This window comes from Papaver somniferum, chromosome 10 (assembly GCF_003573695.1).
Source record: "Papaver somniferum cultivar HN1 chromosome 10, ASM357369v1, whole genome shotgun sequence".
NCBI lineage: Eukaryota > Viridiplantae > Streptophyta > Magnoliopsida > Ranunculales > Papaveraceae > Papaver > Papaver somniferum.
This window is the reverse complement of record NC_039367.1, coordinates 93,729,169-93,746,453: the sequence shown is the minus strand read 5'-3', so window position 1 is coordinate 93,746,453 and position 17,285 is coordinate 93,729,169. Positions and strand designations below refer to the sequence as shown.

General features: G+C 36.4%; 2 protein-coding genes and 1 long non-coding RNA gene across 3 annotated transcripts; all 3 read left to right on the top strand.

The window, feature by feature from the left end:
* Positions 1 to 8,817: 8,817 nt before the first annotated feature.
* Positions 8,818 to 9,324, top strand: LOC113317017. The gene is made up of 2 exons (XR_003343179.1): positions 8,818 to 8,943; positions 9,045 to 9,324. It is a non-coding gene; the product is annotated as an uncharacterized LOC113317017 (long non-coding RNA).
* Positions 9,325 to 10,526: 1,202 nt separating this feature from the next.
* LOC113317016 (NAC domain-containing protein 45-like) lies at positions 10,527 to 14,683 on the top strand. Its single transcript, XM_026565172.1, has 7 exons — positions 10,527 to 10,570; positions 10,776 to 11,115; positions 12,079 to 12,356; positions 12,439 to 12,810; positions 12,950 to 13,405; positions 13,518 to 13,596; positions 13,690 to 14,683. Exons 2-7 carry the CDS (start codon positions 10,959 to 10,961, stop codon positions 14,409 to 14,411), a joined length of 2,064 nt encoding a protein of 687 aa, XP_026420957.1. The 5' UTR covers positions 10,527 to 10,570; positions 10,776 to 10,958; the 3' UTR covers positions 14,412 to 14,683.
* Positions 14,684 to 15,313: 630 nt separating this feature from the next.
* LOC113318068 (ABC transporter C family member 9-like) lies at positions 15,314 to 17,259 on the top strand. The gene has a single exon (XM_026566195.1). The coding sequence runs from the start codon at positions 16,485 to 16,487 to the stop codon at positions 17,172 to 17,174; it is 690 nt and encodes a 229-aa protein (XP_026421980.1). The 5' UTR covers positions 15,314 to 16,484; the 3' UTR covers positions 17,175 to 17,259.
* The last annotated feature ends 26 nt before the right edge of the window (positions 17,260 to 17,285 follow it).

Below are 17,285 nucleotides of genomic sequence, written 5' to 3'. Positions count from 1 at the left end.
TCCGATATTAGCTGCATTGGTTCGGATCTAAAGCCGTATTCGAACCTGTAATTACCCTTTTGTCGAAATAACAATCCAAACTCGATTTCAACTTGTCCCTCGAGGCAAGAAGACCTGGTGAACTCACTGATTTTGAGGCCGAATCCGAGTTAAAAAGTGGACTTTCAAAGTTTCAATCCATTTAGAGGTGGCGCCAATTTCGGAATCAGATAAGTTATTTGAATTTTGCATTTTTGAAGAGTACTGAAGACTTGGTGATGAGAAACTGTCTTTAGCTAAACATTCCCCAGATTTCGCATAAACCAGATCTTGAACGGGAGTTGCATTATTTGCGGCATTATATTCCTGCGGAACAAAAATCTCTGATCTCAGTCTAGGTTTGACTGTTTGATCATGACGTGACCCCGTATCCTGAACTTCCTGATGATGTTCAGAATTCTTTTCAGTGTAAACTTGCATCCCCTTTTGAGATTGCGAAGCATTCCCTGAACTTATTTTTGACGGTATGCCACATTCTTTAATTGATAATCAAAATGCACCTTCCTAGGGGGCTTCATTTTTGGAAACCATTCAATCTTTAACCAGAAACTAGAGAACTTAGTTACTGCAGGAATCAATGCTACATCACATGGAACTTCAATCTTGCAACAATCCAAACGCGAATGATTCAAAGAATCTAAATGAATGGTCTTCAGAATACCCCACGGTGAGCAAATCCTTTGCAGAACATTTTCCTCCCATAAGTGCAAAGGAAGGCCTCGAATGCATATCCAATGACTTAGCTGTCTACCCATCTCAATGTGATGAATAGAATCCTCCGATTTCCATTGCTGCAACATAACTTTGGATTTCCCTACACGAATAGTAATAGGATTCTGTAAAGAATTATGAATCTCCAAAGACTGAGATTCAAAAAAAGCCTTCTTACCATTAATTGGACGAAGATTTAAATTCCCAGACCAATGAAAATGCTTAGGAATTGCCTTCTCAATACCAAACCATCCTTTATGAAAGTTAATAACTTCTACTGCAACCCCTCTAGCATAAGGATTGAAAGACTCTACCGTTGATGCTGCTGCATTACACAAAGATGGAAAATCCGTATTCTTGAAAACCCTGTGTCCCCCTTGCAACGTCTCTGGCTTTAAAAACCCCGAAAACCTCTTCCAAATAGCACCATCTGCCCCACTCGGAACACAAATAAAATGAGGTCTTGAATCCTTTGATGGTTCAGTTTTTGAAATCTTCATGAAAACACCACCCGAGTTTGATAAAACTTCCTGAAGTATAACTGCCTGATTAAATCTCCTCGTCCAACGTTGTTCCAGAACTGATAAGACCTTCACCGCTTCTAAGATTGAAGAAGAAACCCATTCAATGGATTCCTCTAGGAAAAAACCCAGTTTGATAAACCTTTGAACCTCTCCAGAACTTTGAGTTGATTCACTTTCCCTTTTGTGAAACTAGAGAACTCAAAAGTTTTAGATTTCAGCATTAGGGTTTTCGGCTGAGATTGAAACATTGCTTTGAAGAAAAAGAAAAACTATGAAAAACACTGAAAAAACAATGGCAAAAAAGAAACTCTACTAGCCAAAACTACATAATTACTCATCCCACAGGTGATCACGCGGAGGAATTCTTTTATTAAGTCAATTAAACCAAATAATGAAAGAAATTATAACTAGTGATAATTGAATTATTGTCCCTACTTTTGATGGTCTATACAAATATCCTTATCACATAATAATTATGTCCCTCTTTATCAATAAGTCCATCAACAATTTAGGGACTTCCAAGTATACCCCATTTTAAAACAATTTAGGGACTTCCGGTTTCAGATCTGGAAAAAAAGATCTCTCTTCTCTTTCCTCCTCTATCGGCATCACCACCACCCTTCTGCTACTACCAACACCACCCGCCGCCACCACCTCCGTTGCAAGATGGAGAGAAATTTTAAACCTAGAGAGACTCAATATCGTTTGAGAGTGAGAGAGATTTGTTCGCTGCAACTTCTCAAACCTCACTACGGTGGCAATATCATCAAACTCAGAAACAACAACAGAGAAATCTTCTTCGAATCTTCCGCCGAAATTAAAAGTTCTTATTCTTAATTGAAACAGTTCTTCTTAAGCGAGATATGAAGAGATCTAATTTTAGATTTGAATTTCTGGTAATTTTCGGTTTATATTTGCATTTTTTATTTATTGAAGCTTAATAACTAATCCTAATGGTGGTGGTTACATTACGCTTTGGGGATTGTTCAGATTGTTTTGTAAGACTGTTTCTGATTGTTCGGGTAAACTACTTGTTTTTAGTTCTAATTCTACAACGAGTACTGGTTTTATATTCGTTTTATAGCATTTGTATGTGAAATTTGATTAGGATCATAAAACAACACATTTTGCTGGCTTTTCAAGGTTGTTACCACATAAGTTTAGCTATATCTAGATTTGATTTAGTTCATATTTATATTGTTGTTCATCTGCAGTAATCTATAATGGGCTCATTTGTGAAGTTTGGTTACCTATGTTTAGAATGAAAATAAATTTGAAGCTCACAATGCTCAACCTATGTTCAATAAATATCAATTTATAATAATAGTAGTGATGTTAAGTGAACTTGATGTAGAAACTGAAGAGAGAAAGTTTTCACTGTATAAATGTGAGTAGGAAAGATAATGGTTTCTTCTTCATGATAAGTTTATGTTGATTTATTGTCACCTCTAAAATAAACAAAAGCATTATGTTGACAACACTAGATGCAAATGTGCCAATACTGCACAAGCACACTATCAAAATTAAATCCATTAGCCAATGACAAGACAACTATTAGGCTGATTTGGTTGTTCTAAACACTGCTGTTATTGGGAAATGGCTTGATCATAATGAATGCGAAGGAAATTGCAGGTAGAAATAACAATTGCTCTTGGCGGACACATTAAGCTCAAGGGTGTCAAGGTCGTGTAGTTAGATGGTAAAGTAACAAATGCTTGATGATAGTGGGTTTTCTACAAGGAGGGGTCTCAAAGATTGTTGGTGTTGTTTTCCATGAATCTGGAATTGCAAGTCTGGATTGTTGTTTATAAAGCTACAGGTGATGATCAATTGTTGTTGTTTATGTGTTTTTATGGGATGATCTACTGTTGTTGATCCCGTTTATGGGATCAACTCCTATTGTCGACCCAATTTTTTGTGGGATCAACTACTGTTGTTGATCCAATTTTTTATGGGATCAACTACTGTTGTTGATCCTTTAAACTTCTATTTGTTGACAACATTTTCTTGGATTAGTATAATCATGCTTGTAGTTTAAATCATGTAAATTTCTTCCAATGTGGAACTGGTAGTGCAATGGTAGCATGACTGACTCCATGTCATATGATGTGTGCTCGAGTCACGCCAAGTTCACTCCATTTACATGGATCAACTTTCATTGTTGATCCAATTTAGGGGATCAACTACCATTGTTGATCCCCTATATTGGATCAACTTCTACTGTTGATCCTTTTTTTTTTGATCAACAACCGTTGTTGATCCCCTAAATTGGATCAACTTCTATTGTTGGTTCTATTTTTATATGGATCAACTACTGCTGTTGATACAAAAATATCTGAACCAGTAGTGGCGGCGGTGGCGGCGGAGGACTAGTGGTGACGGCGGCGGTGGACTGGTGGTGGTGGAGGACTGGTGGTGGTGAAGGAGTGGTGGTGGAATATTAATGGTGGTGGCGGTTGGTAGGTGGTGGTTGTTGAACGGTGGTGGTGGAATGGTAGTTGAATGTTGTTGGTGGTGGTGCTAGTGGTGGTTGTGAATTGGTAGAGGAAGAAATTTGTTCCATTTTTGAAATAAAGAAGATATTATATGGGCGAGAGTATTAAGGTAATCTAATTTTAAATGGATAAGGTTATTAAAAAGTAGGGACATATTTATTGTTGCATAAGGATATATTTATTATGTGTCAAAAATAGGAACATATAATTAATGTACCCAAATAATTATGTTAATTGCGTCCGTTATTTTCTTCTGTATATATCTCCGTCAAATATATGTATAGTTGAATGATGAAGTTCGAGAAGAATGATGAATATTTTTGAATGGTTCTTGTTGGGGGTGAATACCAGTTTGGTCCTACACGTCATAGTCACAACAATAACAATACCATTTCCTAAAATAGAAAATGAGAGAGAACTTACTTTCCATTGTACAATGTTTTTCCTTTTATAGGCTTTCCCTAAAACTTTTTTTTTCATGATATCATGCCACATGTCATAGAAGTTCCTTTACTTACAACTATTGTCATCCCTTCTAATATAACCTTCCATAAATCCCTTCCTTATCCTTTTTTTTATTTTAAATATTGAGGTTAGTGTTACTAGGTGTGACGCCCGTGTTCTGCACGGGCCCAGATATTTGCAGAACAATAGGTATTGGTGAATAAAAATAGGTTTATGGTTCATGGTTAGATTTTTTATAAATATCTTGCTTCCTGTGAAATAAAAATAGATTCTTTTTGCAGGTGAAGTATTTTTTTCACTCGAGATTTTTTTTTTTACCCGTGAAGTCTTTTTTTTCCTTTTACCCGTGTATATGTTTTTTTAACTCAAGATATATGTCTTTTTCTAAAAGAATAAATTAATAAAAGGATAGAAAGATAAAGAAAATTACATGATAAAAGAAAATTACCCGCAAAGTATTGTTTTTATTCAATATTTATTTTTCTTTTAGCCGTAATTTTTGTTTTTTTTTACTTAAAAATTATTTTCAGGTGGGTCCGGGAAGATTTTTTTACTTAATTTTTTTTTATATTTAAAAAGTTATTTACGGTGGGGGTCAGAAACTCTTATTTTCTATTAGTCTAAATTTTTTCAAAAGATTTTATTGGTCTAAATATTCTTTGGTTGGTACTAACCCATCAAAAAGGAATAACAAGTTTTGATCCAGGGGTGTTCAAGAGAGAGGCCGGTGAAGGCATAAACTAAGAAAGGAGAAAAGCACCTCAACTCAATCAAGATGGGTTGATTACCAAAAAGCAAAAGAGAAAGAACAATAATGCATCACCATCTCAAAAAGTACGAGGGACCGATACAAGTGATCCTGTCTCCACATGTCAGCTTTTTATGTCACGTGTTAAAAGCTGGGCCCATTCTTTGAAAATTTTAAGACCGTGACTTGTCATTTCCACGACGATTAAATTAACTGGAAAATAGGTCATTTATCCAACTATTTTTAAATTATGATTCAAACGGACGGGTAAAAAATAGTTCGGGTGAAATGGCCAAAAAAAAAATAGTAAAGATGAAATTGGTTTCATCTTAACTTGAATTTAAAAAATAACAAGGATTAGGGCTGCACAAGACCCGGTCCATTTTACCTGTACCGACCCGGAACCGGAAAAACCGGACTCGTACCGAACCGGAACCGGAGTAGACGGGATAGGTACCGGTTCTTAAAACTGAGAACCGGAGTAGGCCGGTACTGGTACTGGTTCTGGGGTGAGTCCCGACCTGTCCCGGCCCATATGTCCTTGTTAATTGTAGTCGTAGATTTTTTTGGGGATCTTACATCCTGACCGTCCGTCATAGGTATAAGTTATCTCTAATTCTATCGACTTTCATTTCAGTTTTCTTTTTTTTTCTTCCCTGAAGAGCAGCAGTCGTTCTTCACTACCATTCATGATTCACCAGTGACCAGTCACCACCTTCATCGATTCGTTAAGGTATAAACTAGGATACTTGCTCTTCTTCTTCTTCTTAGATTTGTAAGTTACTTGTAACTCTCATGGGATTTGAAATCGATTATGGAATAAACTAGGGTTTGATACTTTGAATCGTGTAATACTGGATTTGAAATCGATTTAAACTAGGAGTAACAATTGTTTTGTTACTATTAAGAATCTAAGATTGAAATAGGGTTTGATTTGAAATTGAATTAGGGTTTGATTTGAGATTGAATTAGGGTTTTTATTTTGTGTTGACTGATTTATGTGATTCCGTGTATACCCATGTTGAGATTTGATAAGAAGTAGACAACTAGACATGGATATATGTTAGTTTTTGTTTTTATCAATTCCATTCCCAAAATCTGTGATGTTGAGTTGAGTTATTGTATAGTTAAAATTACTTAAGCTAATTGTGTTAAGTGTCTCTGTTTCTGCCTAGTTGAATTGAGTGTCCTGGTAGTTACAAGATTTGAAGCTAGTGAAATGTTATTGGTGGGTGATTTTTCGTGTAGTTGTATTTGTTATTGGTGAATCCATGTAAAAAAGTTCATGGATTAATTTTGTTGGTTCTGTTTAATATGTATTTAGTATGCAATTTTGTATTTTCATTGAAAGTATGCAATTGTGTATTTAGTATGCAATTGTGTGTTGTCGTTTTTAATTGTTTTCATTGAAAGTCAGATATGATGTTTTGATGTAGTTGTATGTGGTTAATTTTGTTAGTTCTGTTTACTTACTGCATATAATGTTCTTTACTTCTCTTGCAGGCCTTTGAGGTGCTAAATGGGGAAGCACAAAGCACCAGATGATTCCAGCAATAGCATTGTTGCTGTTCCTACACCAAGTTCAACTCAAACTCCAAATACAACTGAAGTTGGATCATCCTCTCAAGCTGCATCTAACACTGATGATGGAACTGAACCTACGCCAACAAGTACAACTGAATTTGGTGACAGCAAAAAGAAGCATGGTAAAGTGAGATCTAAAGTTTGGTTGGAGATGACCAGGATAAGTGACGTTCAAGCTGAATGTCATCATTGCAAGGGATTGTATGCTGCTGACAATGACGTACATGGAACTTCTGGATTACGTAAGCATTTGAAGAGATGCCTTAAAAATCCAAACAGGAAGGTAGAGAAAGACAATGGACAACAAACTCTGTTGATGCCACCCCCAAAACCAGGTGAATATGGTAAACTTGTTGCTCATTCTTACAGCTATGAAAAGTTAAGAAGGGATCTTGTTGAGTGGATAATCAGGGATGAAATAGCTTTTAGAGCAGTAGAAGGTTCAGGTTTTGTGGCAATGATGCAGGTGGCAGAGCCTAGATTCAAGGTTCCAGGGCGTATGACAATTTATAGGGATGTATTGAAGATGTATGTACAAGAGAAGAATAGCCTAAAAACTTATTTCTTGACATCTAAGCAGAGGGTATCTTTGACAACAGACACATGGACATCACCAAATAATTATAACTATATTTGTGTAACCGTTCATTATGTTGATCAGAACTGGAAGCTACAAAAGAGAATACTCATGTTCTGCCAAGTTGAAGGTCATACTGGTAATGCAATCGGTGAGAAGCTGGTGGATTGTTTGAAGGATTGGGGTCTACAAGATGTATTTGGTGTCACTCTAGACAATGTGAGCGCAAACAAAGTGGCTATTGAGCATTTGAAGAATGTTGTCATTAAATGGACAGGATCACCAATTAGAGCCAAATATTTACATGTAAGTCCATGTTCTTGCTCTTGTCAAATATTTATTTTTGTGCTGCATTTTTAAGCATTGAATTTGACAGTATACTTTTTGTTTTGTTCTTTATATAGGTGAGGTGTGCAACCCATGTTCTTTCTCTTGTCATAAAAGATGCAATAAGGCTCTTTAATGTATCAGTTAGAAGAATAAGGTCAGTTGTAAAATACGTTCTTAGTTCTCCTTCTAGGCACGAAAAATTTAAACAATGTGCTTCTCTAGCAAAGGTAGATTGTAAGAAATCTCTGATTTTAGATGTGTATACTAGATGGAATAGCACTTACTTGATGTTAGATGCTGCTGAAAAATATGAAAAAGTTTTTGCAATGTTAGCACAGATTGATAAGGACTTTCAACAGAGGTTTATCTTTGAGCAAGAAAAATAATCTGTTTTACCTACTGATGCTGATATTGAAGAAGCTATAGCTAGTAATGTTGTCATAGAAGACGTGTTTGAGGATATGGAAGAAGAGGAAGAGGTTGATGTTATGGAAGATGAGGTTGAGGAGTTGGATCCAACAAGCAAGATCAAGGCAAAGCAGAATAAGAAGAAAAAGATTCCTCGTCAACATGCTCCTTATCAAGAAGATTGGAAATATGCTAGAGGTCTTGTGAAGTGTCTAAAGGTATTCTTCGATGCTACTGTCAACTTTTCTGCATCTATACAAGTCACTACTCATATGTTCTTATGGCAATTGTTACTCATCAATGAACAATTAGTAGAATTTAGAAACAATGTAGCATCAGATCCTTTTATTGCTCGTATGTCTCGTCTAATGTGTGCTAAGTACCATAAGTATTGGGGTGTGTATGAATCAATGAATTCTGTAATGTTTATTGCTCATCTGTTAGATCCAAGAGAGAAACAAAAGGGTTTGGAATTTACTCTTAATTGTTTGTATGAGAATAATACATGGGAGGTTCAAAGAGTTATGAGAAAGGTGAAATTAGAATTTGAGGAACTCTTTGAAGATTATAAGTCCTTGTATTCAGTTCATGAGGAGGGGTCAAGTAGTGATGCTCATACTGTTGCTTATCCAGTTAGTGTGCAATCTGTTGGTCTGTTTGATAGAATTCAATCAAGGAGGAAACAACATTGGGACACCCCAAGTTGTGTTGAAGAGGCAAGAACAATTGAGCTCGACAGGTATTTGACAGATGTGATTGAAGGTGGAATGCGTGAAATAGGTCAACCTGACCATTTTGACATATTGGCTTGGTGGCAGGCTAATGCAAGCAGGTATAAGATACTTCCATACATGGCAAGAGATATATTAGCCATGCATGTGTCTTCAGTGGCCTCTGAATCAGCTTTTAGCACCGGGAAGCGCGTGCTGACTCCATGTAGAGCTTTTATGTCTACAAGGACAGTCGAAGCATTGCTCTGTACACAAAGCTTTCTTCAAAAGCCCATTGCTCTTGATCTTCTATGTGACTATATACCTGATGATGCTGTTGAAGATGAGGCAGGTAATATATTAGGTTTTCTTCTATTTAATAGAACTTACTTTTCAAGTTTTCTTGTATTGCTTGCTTACTTTCTTGTTTTACTTTTTTATTCCATGTTGCAGCCATATGGGATTCTCTGCTAAAAGAAGCTTGATGTAAACTCCGTGTCAGTGACTCAGTGCAGCCAGTGCCAATTGTTCGAGAAGTCCCCCATCCTTTGCAAGGATTTCTTTTCATTTCTTGTCGCAGACTTATGGAAATGTTGTTTTTAGTACTATGTTTTAATGTTGAACTTTGAACTTAAAGTGTGATACACTTATTATTCTGTGATGTTTTAAACCTTTGTTATTTTGAACTTTGTAATGTTGAACTTAGTCTTAGACTCTTAGTCTTAGGTTGTTACTTTACTGTGTGTGTTAAAATTCAGGTAAAAAACCGGTACCGGAGTGGAACCGGACCGGTCTTACCGGGACAGGTACAAGTCCAGGTACATGTCCTCAAATTGAAGAACCGGTCAACTCCGTGTACAGGTACCGGTTCCAACAGAAAACCGGACTGTACCGGCTCATGTGCAGCTCTAACAAGGATGAAACTGGATACATCCTGTGTAAATTAAAAATAAGAAAAAATATTTGAAAATAGGTACGATGAAATTGGTTACATCCTGCCTATTTTTACATTTTTGGTCATTTAAATAGTATCAAAATCTAACTGTCCATTCCACCCAAGAATTATTGATTTTAGTCTTTTTAACCATTTTTGTGTAAATTAAAATAATTTCAGAAGAAATATAAAGAAACAAAAGGAAAAGCTCGAAAAGTTGTGTTCAAATCGTATTAGTGGAATAACTAACTTTGTTCACACATTGTGAATTTGTGAACCAAACATCTTTCCTTTTGGCCGGTTTGGTTTTAGATTGTGAAGATACCCCAGCCGTTCTACCTGGTCTCTTTTGCGTAGTACTACTCGGCGTGGTCGCCTAGGGCAAATATGCAAAACATGCACATGAAAATGAACATAAAAAAGCTATATACCACAACAAAATTTTGATTTATCCGGCCATAAAATCCATATGGCTCAGCCTGGGAATACGTTTTACCATGGTAGTGGGATCGACGTCCAATTATCCTTAGTTGGCCAAACTATTTCCAAAGGAAAAAAGCATGTTTGACTGAATAAAATGACTGCTAATAAATTACACGGAAAAGATTCAGGGGTAAATCTTGATCTTACGGTATGGGTTTTGAAAGAAGGCTGCCAAAATTCTGTTAAACCAGTAGTAGGCTTATAAGTTAAAACCAGAATTCATGAAAACAACGGCCAATCATAACCAATCATTTGTTGTTTAAGGACGATATATAATTAAATATGGGATCTTCAATCTTACGCGCAGAAAGAAGAGTACTAGCAGCTACCGAGAGATAGATTAAGATATTTGAATGTGAAGACAACGAGAATCTGAGGTAGGAGGAGGGAAAGAGAAAAGATAAAGGGATCTATGGGTAGGCTGCCACCCTCTCGTTTCCTTTAATTCCTTTCTTCTCTTTTTGTCTAGCTCTACTTATATACTTGGAATTATCATCTTCTGATCCATTCCCTTTCTCTCCAGATCAGTTTTTCGACCTTCTTCGATCCCACCAAAATTAAGGTAGACCTCTCCATCTCTCATGCAGTTCTAGCAGCTTATGTTTTGTCACTATTTCATTCTCTTCCATATCATTTCATTCTCTAGATATATATGTTCATCAGTTTCATTTATCCTCGCTAATCGCTATAGTTTCTTTGTTTATATAGTTGTATTTCAGAACTAACTCTTGGTATACGTACGTGGTTTCATCAACTGTTAATTGCAGGTGTTTGTATTAATTACTTGTGGAGAGTGCTGTGCCATATTGCTGACGATCCTTAATCTATAAGGGGTTGAGATTTTTTATAATCACCCTCAGGACGTTTTTTTCAAGCATAGCATTCCCTCAGTAGACGTACACATACAGAAGAAGGTCTAAATTGATCAGGAAACGCGCGCAAATAATTAAATGGCACCTGTAGCATTGCCTCCTGGTTTTAGATTTCACCCAACAGACGAGGAACTCGTTGCTTATTATCTAAAAAGAAAGATTAATGGGCGGAAAATCGAATTAGAAATCATCCCTGAAGTCGATCTCTACAAATGTGAGCCATGGGAATTGCCAGGTACGTTTTACTAGCTCATTTTACTAATCTCATGCATCTTCTTCGACCTCTTTGTTAAACTTCATACTGTAAACGTAAGTTACAGAAACTGATAATAGTAAGGCGTGCGAACAAGGGTTTAACACAACTTAACTATATTTTAACTCTGAATTAAAGCATAATTGGATGATGAGAAAATGTATAGTTGCCTATATTATATGTTTCCTTCAAAGGTTGTATATGGGTGTACTTTCACTTACTTTGAAGGCAATTAAGTGCAAGCATAATTAATTTTGATATATATTTGACTCAAAAGCTAGTTTTAGTCCTTAATTGAAAGTTGTTTATAATGTGATCAGAGAACTTAATAAAACCTCTAACTAAAGCGCCATTTGATCCTTCTATTTCTATATACGTACTTTCTTTTCTCCTTTCTTCTTGTGTTAGATACATTGCTTTCTTTATTTCCCTTTAGTTATTCCGTTTCGATTAGCAAGCAATTTATTTACGTTAGATCTAGCTATTTCATCATCCTTAAGATTCACGTTGCCGATCATCTAATTATTCAAGAATCTTATAAAGCTTCTAATATGAAAAGCAACAAAAGATGGAGGGTTGCATAGTGTTCCAAAGATTTGTTCTACATTACATATGATCTATCTATATGCTTACTAGCTAGCTTTTCAGCTTTTGTTTTCTAGGTTCTGAAGATTTTGTCCGCAGTACACTGTATATATATATGATTCATTTGAATAAAACAGTAAAATATTATTTTCCCAGCTAGGAAAGAAAACCCACATTTATACTTTTATTAAAAGACTAAACTGCATCAAATTATCAGAAGTAATGACTTGATTACCTCAACCTAAACGTTGTTAGCTAGTAAGGAATACTTGTTCATGATCCTTAAACCGCATTGTGTTTTATTTATTTATTCAGTTCTTAGCCATTATTAATTTGAGGATATTATAATGTTGCTTACAGAGAAGTCCTTCTTGCCAAGCAAAGATCTTGAGTGGTACTTTTTTAGCCCACGAGATCGGAAGTACCCTAATGGGTCCCGAACTAACAGAGCAACTCAGTCCGGTTATTGGAAGGCCACTGGCAAGGATCGGAAAGTTAATTCCAAAACGCGTGCGGTGGGGATGAAGAAAACTTTAGTTTACTATAGAGGACGGGCACCTCATGGTACCAGGACTGATTGGGTTATGCATGAATATCGACTCGACGAGGCAGAATGTGAAACTTCCTCAGGGTTACAGGTACCGTTTCTCTCTTTGTCTCTCTGTCTCTCAATAGCAACGACTGCCACTGATAATGCTAACATTTCGCTGAAAATATCAGGATGCCTACGCATTGTGTCGTATATTTAAGAAGAGTGCATTAGGACCTAAAACAGGAGAGCAACACACTATTTCTCGAAGTGCCAACCCTAATTACCAACAATGGCCATCTAACCATCATCATCAGCATGCTCGTTCATCTACCATCGATTTGTCCTCAGCTGGAAGAGTTACAGATTTCGAGAGCTCTGGTTATCCATTTCCATCAGAAACATCCTCACAAAATGTCGTTCAAGGAACATCATCATCGTCATTCGATTTCAATGGCTCATCTAGAGATGGGAAATGGATGCAGTATTTGGGAGACGAGGCATTTGGAGCCACAACCCCAGCATTTCCTAGCCATGGACAAATGCCCTATATTCCATCAAAGGTATAAGCTCCATGCAAGAATCAAGTTTATCAATTATTGTATTCCATCTTAACTTTATTTTATGTATTGTCACACGTCAGTTTGATAGCGGCATGCATGGATAATGTTTAACCATAGGATACTGAACTGGGTTTTGCAGGTTGATATAGCATTAGAGTGCGCAAGGTTCCAGCATAGACTATCACTGCCTCCATTGGAAGTCGATGACTTCCCTGAATTCGACTTCACAGACACAAAAGACCACCACCAACAACAACAACCCATGGCTAGGCAAAACACCAATGGACCAGATATCTTACAAGAAATACTTTCAGTTGCTAGTGCCTCTCAACAACTGATAAACGGACCTAATAGTTATCAAGAAACATGGGCGGGAAATTATTCCATTTACTTGGATGAGTTTGTTATGGATTTACCCGAAATAGGACAAATAGATGATCAAGATCATTGCTTAGTCGGTAATATAAGTTCTTGGGGCGGAGTAGAACACGCAAGGTTTATCGATATCAATGATTTAGAGGAAGAATTCAAGATTGACAGTAGGATGGTAGAAAATCTGAGAGGGGTTGGAATGTCATCTAGAGATCTCGAGAAGGTACGACTAACTAATGCCTCTTTAAATCACCCTTCATTCATTTTTGGTTTCTTAGACGTACAAATTCTGTAAGTATAATTTGTAATATATAAATGTTTTGATGTTCTATCAGACAATGCTGGAAGAACACAAGATGGTTCCCATTGAAAATGTCTCCACTTTCAACAGAACAGAGGGAGAAGCCATGAGAGGTTAGTTTCTTTACTATACCTCTCTTTTTTGTTCGTAATTTTTTTTTGTTTTCAAAATTTGATTCAGAAAAAATTAATAACTTTGTTTTCCAGGAGATACTAATAACCAAAATGATAACTTCAACCAATTTAAAGAAGAGTACTCTAATGATTACTCAACTGGATTCGTTAACGATGACCCTGATGATAATAATGGAATCATTTCGGAAGGGGCAACTACGGATGAATCTTTGAGTATGCCAACTTTCGAAGTTTACGAGAAAATTGAATATAAGCAAGGAATGTACTTTGTTTCCAGTCACAAGGTAGCTGATACATTCTATCATCAGATGGAACCCTGCAAGACTGTTACAGTTCATCTTAATCAGGTAACGTCCCATAATTTCCCGATTATGAAACCTACTACAAACATCACGACAAGAGTTAAAAATCGAAGTTCATCATCTAATTTTGGGGAGTCCAAGGTCATGGCGGGGTTAACCAAAAATATAGATGCTAAATCGACATGGACGTGCTCACATTTATTATCCATAACAATGAAAGTTGTCATCCATATAGTTGCACTTCTATTGACAAGTTGTATGTACGAAGAACATCAAGATCGTAATAATGCAACAATGAAAGATGAGTTATCAACCAGTGAGTGCAAAGTTGTGATCCAAAACAGAGAAGATCATCCAGAATATTGCAGCAGTTTACGATTGAGAAAGAAGATTATGCCAGTAACAATTGGAAGTCATAATAATTCATGTAACGCTACTGATGACCAGAAGAGTGGTGTTTGCGATGCTAACATTGGAGAAGGATACATTTGAAGTTCATTTTTTAACAAGAAATGGTCTTTCTCTGCAATTGCTTTAGCTAACTTTGCATTAGGGTTTCATCATATAACATGTTTCCCTTGACAGTATACGAATACTAAGGATTAATTTCATCATATCTTTGTTACATATATACAACTGTATTTACAATACACATTAGGAAGGCACTTAGTATCCATCCCATCTCAAGATGAAGGATGTTATCTTAATGTATAACCTTCACTGTAATAATGCTTATAATTAATTGATCTATAGGTATTAACAGAGACATAATTGAGTCCATAATTCCACTTGCGTTCATTGACAGGGGACATGACACTTAATACTAATTCCACTGTTGTAATGAAATTTTATAGGTCAACTCAAATTCTTGAATTGTTCAGGATCAGGTAAGACATGCTTTATACCTACAATCGTCTTCATTGTCGTCCTTCTCTGTATTTCTTGTATTTATTCAGCCATTCTTTACATTTTTAGCTCTTAGGTTTTTTGTTAATAGCTCTGGTCACTTCTAGTGGGCCGTAATAAATTAACATTTTGATAAAAAAGAATACTAATTCTGTCGGTCATTGTGTATTAAAATTACGTAACATGTAACTTTATAGTCTACGTTACACTACAATTAAACGTCATATGATCCCCCACCCCCCCCCCACCCACACACACACACAGCATGTCATCACAGCACCCCTCATCTAATAATGCTTTCTTGCATAGCTGTTAGTATTAAACAATTCATACGCGTTTCTTTGTCTTACCTAATAATGCATGTGAAATCCACTAGAACGAAGCAGGAAAGAAATTACTTGAAATTTTTCTATTAATCTTCCCAGAAAGTACCCAATTTTTGCCTATTTTAATCAAATGCATTGGTTGTTGGAGGCGGCTAAGGACTTCAAAGACCCAACACATTTCCCTACTCTCTCTCTCTCTCAGGACTCATCTCCTCATCGCCATAACCAAATGAGTGAGTTCTATCAATCCTTTTGTTAGAATTCGTTCTTGATTCTTGTGCGGAGTGCCCACACCTGAATGAGCGAGTTCCATCCTTTGTTAGAAAATATTCTTGGGGTTCTGCAACTAAGTTCTATTGATTTGACCCTCCGGTAGAATTCATTCTCGGAGCTCCATCAGAGATCCTAATCGGCGGGGTCTAAGTAAGGAAGCTGGTTGGTTCATACAAGAATGTTTGATTCAAACTACAGTTTATCAAGTAATTTCTGACTATTGCAATATTCTGTATATAAAGATAAACTAAACTATAGTTGAACTTCATAAGCTACTCTAGGATTGATGAAAGCTTATTTCATACATTGCTAATATACAAATGAATTAGACTTCAGTCATATGTACAACCATGGATTTCAACCAGTTTAGGCGCTTACCTACCCATGCTAAAAATTCAAAACTTCTGTATAACCCAACTTTATAACTGGTTCAAGAGATGAGAATAAACATCAGTGTTTCCGTAAAAGAGAAATACCACAGACAAGTTGCCATCAATAAAATTAATGTAATCTCAGTCAGCAACATAAATGAGAATGAAAAGCTTTGCAGATAAACACATTATATCCCCAAATCCTTTTATTAAAGAGAGAGCTGTCCAAAAGAAATTTCCAAGGTCTGGCAGGTTGAGGTTTGGAGTAAGTGGTTTCAAACTTTACCTGGTTGCAAAATAATCTCCTAAACATATAGACATCTTATCTTATAAGTTAAAAGTTTATATAGCGAAATTTCTAAAACATAACACATGTGAGGTTGTAGCTTATATAATCTCTGGCTCTTGCACGTATCACAGAAAAATTAGAGAATTATGAATAAGGTGTGTCTTAAATTATTACCTTCTTTGGAGCTATCTACTTAATCCCAAACTGGCAACAGAGGTAATTTGACTTCATGTCACTGCTGTGAATGTAGAAGACCCCTTTATATCTTTGTTGAAGCTTTTTACCTGTTGTTAAAATACAGTAAAGTAAACAACTCGGCATTTTAATCAGCTTCATACAGAAAAGATGCCGACATGGATCACGAGTTGCAGAGGAAGGAGCAGGAAAGTACCCCAGTGGCATGAGACTTGGCTTTATTTACAAAGCTGTGGTAGTTTGTTCTGTTTTAGTAGCAGGAATTCACTTCTTGATGCTGTGGATGATATTAACTGGATACGAGGCCCTTTGCAAATCGAAAATCTCTGTTCTCTCTAAAGAAATTTTGTCAGAGATATCATGGCTAATCACGTTGCTTCTGCTTTTGAATCTTCGAAACTCAAGGTCCTTGAAGCTACCATGGATTCTAAGAATCTGGTGGATCTCGAGCTTCATATTATCTGTTGTCCATACAACTCTAGATACAAGTTACATTCATACAAACCATAAATCCCTGAGCCTAGTATATTATGTCAACTTCATCGGCTTAATCGTCTCAACATACTTGGTAGGCATTTCAATTCGAGGAGCAACGGGCATCAGCTTCATCACCAATAGCACTACAGAGTCACTACTGAACAAAGTTGAAAATCATTCAGATGGAAAGAGGGAAGAGGAATCACCTTATCAAAGAGCTACTCTTCTCCAGCTCATCACTTTCTCTTGGCTTAATCCATTATTCAAAGTTGGGTACAAGAAACCGCTCGAACAAGAAGAAATCCCAGGCATTGACGTCAAGGACTCTGCTAAATTCCTCTCTGATTCATTTAACAACAGGTCAAGGAGACAGAAAAAACCAGCAGCGCATCCATTTACATGGCTATCTTCCTGTTGATCAGGAAAAAAGCAGCAATCAACGCATTTTTTGCAGCAATCCATGCTGGAGTATCGTATGTTGGTCCATACTTGATTAATGACTTTGTGGCATTTTTAAGTCAGAAGAAGA